Raw genomic sequence first — 5,410 nt, 5'->3', positions numbered from 1 at the left:
GCGGAGGCGGCCATGTTTCTTGCAGGTAGGCGGCTAGTTCGGCCAGAGCCCCGCACGCTCAATGGCTATTGTGTAACTGTGTGAGACGCTGAACAGACTCAAAGCCCCTAGAGCGGAATGGCCCTATGCTTAGGTGAGGTGTGAATCATTGGACCTGGCCCCTCTGCAGCTTGGGCCCATCTTTGACTCCTGCTTTAATTACTGGTCAATTGCTGCTGCAGAGCAGTTGCTTACGCTGCAGAGATACCAAGCTGGGTGAGTTCCTGTCTTCTCCTCCCACGTTCTCTGGCTCATGATAATCTGTAGAGGTGGCTGGTGGGCTCCCAGGGGAAGCTTGGTCCCGACAAGGCATGCACTGTGCTTAGGAGGAGAGAGGCTGGCAATGGAAGGGTTTATACGCAGCAGCTGAAAGCTCTCTTGCAGGGTGCCCGCTGCCTGGGATGTCTAGTCATTTTTAACTCCTGCAGCACATTTCTGAGACGCCCCTGCCAAGTCAACCCACTAAGGACCCAATCCAAAGCCCAGTGAAGTCAGCTGGAGTCTTTCCATTGGCTTATTTGGGTGTTGGAGCTAGGTCTTTAGGCCTTGATGTTCTCCTACTGAATCTGGGTGTGACACAACTTTGCAGAATCTCCTCCTGTCAACGCCGCCTTGGCTAGCCCCTGGTGTTGACTGCATAGCACATTCCCCTTGTCTCAGCTGATGCTGGGCAGGAATATGGTTGGCTGATGGTCACTGGGTTTTTATTAGCCATTCTGTGAAGGTGGTACCCAGCCACCTCCCTCCCCTAAAATATTATTTGCCTCCTGCCATGAACGGTTTGGTCTGCTTGGCTGGAATCGCAGTCTTTTAGCCAAGGGCGCAGGCAGGTTTAGTCATTCTAGATCTATCCCTGTGCAATTGGCCCACACACTCCAAATGTTGCATAACCCTGAACAATTTGTTACTTTTTTTTCTACATTGTCCAAATTCATCCCGTGTGTAATTCAGAGAGAGGCACGGGGAACGACGCCAGGGCTGTAAATGCCTATTGCACGTATGTTCCCAAGTGGCGCAAAGTTATTCCCACTCTATTGTTATTTGAGCCCCACTAGTGCTCTCAGAATATGAATCTCTGGTCTAGGGCAAGGCCTGGAGTCTTTGCCCAGCTCAATGAGCGCTCTGCCTGAGTAAGGGGCTCAGGGCTGAGTCCAAGGAAAGCTCAGGAAGAATAGGAAGAGCGAGTGTATGAGATTGACAGCTGGCTAGACTTGCCCCTAGCCCACGAGCTGCTAGTTAGCAATGAGCGTGGCGTGTCCTCCTCCTGCCCTGAGGCTCCTCATATCGTGGAGAGTCTGATGTCATAGGTGACCATGTTGAAATTGTCCCAAGCGAAGAGCTTTCTCTCCGTGGGGTTGTAGTCCACCATGCTGCTGTACCCATAGCGGTTCTCGAAGTGGATGCTCAGCGGCTCGCTGGTGCTGGTGACCGTGTGGTAGGCAAAGTTGACTGTGGCGTCTGGGGCTGAGTAGCTACTGATGGTGTACAAGGTGCCACAGATCATAAAGGAATTGGCCACGGCTTGCTTGCGGATGTTGGTTTCCCAGGTCTGCTCAACCTCCAGCGTCTCTGGATCCAGTTTGGAGAGGACGATGGCCCCTTTGGCCTTGTCTGTGCTGTATGTCACCCACAGCCCCATCTCATCAACAGCTAGGTCAACGTCTGTGTACCCACCCCAGGAATAGGGGAACTGGCCATGGTAGCCAGCACTGGGGATGTCCTTTTGGACTGTGATCGTTTCTGTCTTCAGGTCGTACTTGGCCACCGTCCTGGACTTGCGCCGCTGGAAGTACAGGGAGCCCCTGTATATGATGGCTCCAGTGCTCTCCATGGACCGGGGCAGGACGTGGACCTTGGAGGGATAGCCCTTCATGAACTGATCAGCGTCGTCGTATTCAAAGACCTGGCGGATGTCAGTGCCAATGGCATCGACTCTCCAGGTGGTCTCGCGGGTGTAGGGGGGAACAGGCTCTGGGTCCTTCATCCACACGCCATACTTGCCAGCAATAGTCTCAGCCCTGCGGAAGGTCACAGGTTCCCCCACCCAGACCAGCTCTCCACACCCTGCTCAAGGAAGAAAAAAATAATTCAGTTATTCTGTCTGTCACCAGTGGCAGATTTCCTACCGAAAGGCTAAAATCCATGAAAGCCACACACACCCAGCAATAACTAGCAGGAAAGATCATTTACTGGATTCTAAGTAAGTAAATAATTCCATGAAGCTGATGGAGGAGATACCCCCTCAATTTATCAACAGCAGCCTTCCAGCACTTATCAACACACCGGCATTGCCCCCTAGGCTATGTTCCTAAGCAGTGCAGGCAGACAGAAAAAAGAGGAGAGGACAAGGAGAAAAGAAGCAGGAATGATTGTCTGTGAAGAGAGATGGGGGGAAAATGAGGTGAACAGTTTGGAAGGGGATTTCACAGCATGGACTTTCTTGCTCTAGTGATATTTAAAGGTTTTCATGATGTGGTTAAGATGAAAGACCAAGATGTTCATCTCTTTTTTTTTTTCAAGTGGAACCTCAGCTGCAATAGCCCAGGCACAGTGTTTTAATAGACCCACTTGGGTTTCCTAGTAACATTTCAGGTAGGACAGGGGAGCGTCCGCAATATGAACTCTGATCTGATGAGGCAGCTGCAAAGAGTCTTAACCGTTAAATCCTAGTTTTAAAAATGGCTCCTGACATCCAGCCAGTGGAAGTCAGAAGCCAAGGGTGGAATGTCCTGGGGACCTATTTTATTTCTGAAAGGCAGAGGCTGGGTTGCAGGGCTTAGATGGACAATGTATAAAGCACCAGCATGGAGTAAAACAGTTACAGGAAACCAGCCCAGAAAGAGTAGGAGTCTTTGGCCACAATGAACAAAGTCAATGAGAGGCAAGCTCAGAGGGTGCTATAACAATTCTCCTGCCCACCATCTACTACCACCCTTCCGTAGTGGACTTCACCAGGGGTGTTCCTTTCGATGGCTAAAGAGGTGGTTTACAAGCAGTAGGAGGCCTTCCCTCTTCCCCTGTCATACTCCGTCTAACAGCAGCAGACACAGGTATGTGGACTGGGAATGGACCCCAGGCCTCCTGTGTTCCAATGCAGAGTTCTTAGCTACAGGCCACTCAACCAGCACCATCCCTTCCATCGCTCTACCTCTGGGATTAAGAAACAGGTCAGTGACCCCTTCCAGGTGCTGACATAGCTGTGGACAATGCCAGATCTGTCTTGGTGGAGGCCCATTGTGGTGTCATACCAAAGCTGAATCTAGGGCTTGTTTCCATTGTGCATGGGCCATAAGGCCATTTTTGGTATCGCCAACCCGGCAGATTCCAAAATCCTGAGTCTGACCCTCCACAATCATGAGATTATGGTTTTAAACAACTTTTGTGGCTGCTTCCTCTTTGCCTTGGGGTTTTTGGGCCTTTCGCGGGCTCTCGCTTCACCTTTTCAAGCTTTTCTCCGCTGCCATGCAGGCTAGAATCATATTTATTTGAAGTAAAGCTGAGCTGCTCATGCCTACAGGAGCTGGGACTTTTGGGAACATGCCAAAGTGTGTGCAAAGTGACAAAAGCTGGCAGCACAGCAGGGATGGGCTAATCAAAGAAAAGTGATTGAAGTTCACAGTTTGTTGCTTAACCAATAATAACAGAAGGAAACATGGCATGGCACCACTGACCTCATTTTAAGAGCAGCCTCCTGATTCTATTAGCTCTTACAGCTAGGGGGAAATCCCCATAAGTTGTGTACTAAGTGTTATGCTTTATTACTTAGAGATGGGCCTGACCCCCGGGTTCCGAGTGATCCTGAATTGCAGAGTGGTGGACATGCAGACCCTGCTCTGAATTTTGTATTTGGAGTCCTCTCTGATGTAGTTGTTCAGGGACTGCCTAAGGACAGCGTCAGTGAGTGCCTGAGAAAGTTGGCCCAAAAAGACTGAGTCATTTCCAGCGGACAAGTTCAGCTCTGCTCCCTTCTCTGCCGTGGGGCAGACCTGCGGCTGGGCAGACCTGCGGCTAGCCAGATTCCAGCCTGGGCTCATGGTCTGGAGGTGCTCACAGTGAGTCTGGCTGCTGGAGCAGGGGTTTGAACTCCCTTCTTGGGTCTGGCACAAGGTGGCCATATCCTTGCCTGGATTGCTTGGGGTTCAGCAAAGGACAGGACAGACAGGCTGGCCAGGGTAAGGTGGGGAAATGGGACGAGAGAAGGAGGCAGAATAAGAAGCAATGATGAAATAGAACTAGATAAAGGAGCTGAGAGGCAGAGAAGCTGATATTCCCCAGCTAGGCTCTTCCCTGGTGTGGAGGGTGAGGGCGACAGTATAGGAGAGAGGGTGGGGGAGGAGAAGAAAACCGACTGCAGCGATGGTGCTAGAAGGACGAGGCCTAGCTGTATGAACCCGCAAGGAGGGAAAGGCATCAAGGTGATCTTTGTACCAGTGGCTGTGTCCCCAGTGGCAGGGTGGCTGGGGGAGGGGCGCTCCTCGAAGACGTTGGAAGCGGGCACCTCCGTCAGCTCAGATTTCAGCTCCTGATAGTCAAAACTCTCCAGATCCCACTTGGAAACTGCAGGGAGGGATGGGAATAGACACGGTGAGGGTGGTGACAGGAACAGGGTGAGGACACGGCTCAGTGAAGCATAGAAGCGTGTGTACACGCTCCTGGGCATGGGCAGACATGCCCTCTCAGCCGGGCACACACACAAGCGCAGTTGCACACATGATTACGCGCAATCTCTTTCACACGCACTCAGCAATCCACTAGCCCTGCCATTAGCATGGTACTGTACATGGGTCAGCACGCTTCTGCCTTGTGTCCTGGGAGCTGGAGAGCAACCTTTCTTTGAATCCAAACACTGTTCCTCCCTGCCCCCGCATAGCAACGTCAGCACTGGGTGCTGATGTCAGAACCCCATAGTAGGTGGGGGGGGGGGGCAATCTGTCCCTGTAGAGGTCTCCTCATCCAGCCCAACCCACATTTGGCTGGCCAAAATGGCCTCTCCCCATCATGTCAAGACCTGCCCTGTCCTGGGATAATGAGCAGTTATTATTTAGTTGTATTATCCTAGCACCTAGGAGCCCCAGTCACACCCCAAGGCCGCATGTGTGATAGGAGCTGTACTGTAGCACCTAGGAGTGCCAGTCATTGACCAGCATCCCACTGTGCTAGGTGCTGTACATTGGGTATTACAGTAGGGCACCTGTCCCGGATCAGGCCGCTAACTCTATTCTCCTACAGCTTGGTGGTATGTGTGCCCACGCCTGGCACAATGTAACGCTCCTCTGTGGGTCTGTCACACCGTGCCCAGCCCTTTGCAAGCACTATTCTTTACCCACCTTCAGCGCAGGCCAGGGAAGCTACTCTGCTCGGTCTTCAAACA

At 51.9% G+C, this 5,410-nt stretch overlaps 1 protein-coding gene across 1 annotated transcript; it reads right to left on the bottom strand.

Annotated features, from left to right (window-relative positions):
- Positions 1 to 1,126: 1,126 nt before the first annotated feature.
- On the bottom strand, positions 1,127 to 4,699 carry LOC113407274 (myocilin-like). Its single transcript, XM_026655591.2, has 2 exons — positions 4,468 to 4,699; positions 1,127 to 2,103 (listed from the first exon to the last, which is right to left on the bottom strand). Exons 1-2 carry the CDS (start codon positions 4,697 to 4,699, stop codon positions 1,319 to 1,321), a joined length of 1,017 nt encoding a protein of 338 aa, XP_026511376.1. The 3' UTR covers positions 1,127 to 1,318.
- Positions 4,700 to 5,410: the final 711 nt, after the last annotated feature.

The sequence above is a fragment of the Terrapene carolina genome, unplaced genomic scaffold (genome assembly GCF_002925995.2).
Source record: "Terrapene carolina triunguis isolate 2854851 unplaced genomic scaffold, T_m_triunguis-2.0 Scaffold210, whole genome shotgun sequence".
Lineage (NCBI taxonomy): Eukaryota > Metazoa > Chordata > Testudines > Emydidae > Terrapene > Terrapene triunguis.
This window is presented reverse-complemented; position numbering and strand designations above follow the sequence as displayed.

Coding starts and splice junctions, on each gene's coding strand:
- LOC113407274 (XM_026655591.2), bottom strand. CDS start 4,699: ATGCCCAGGAGCGTGTACACACGCTTCTATGCTTCACTGAGCCGTGTC. Junction 2,104..4,467: donor CACTGGGGACACAGCCACTG/GTACAAAGATCA, acceptor TTCCTTGAGCAG/GGTGTGGAGAGCTGGTCTGG.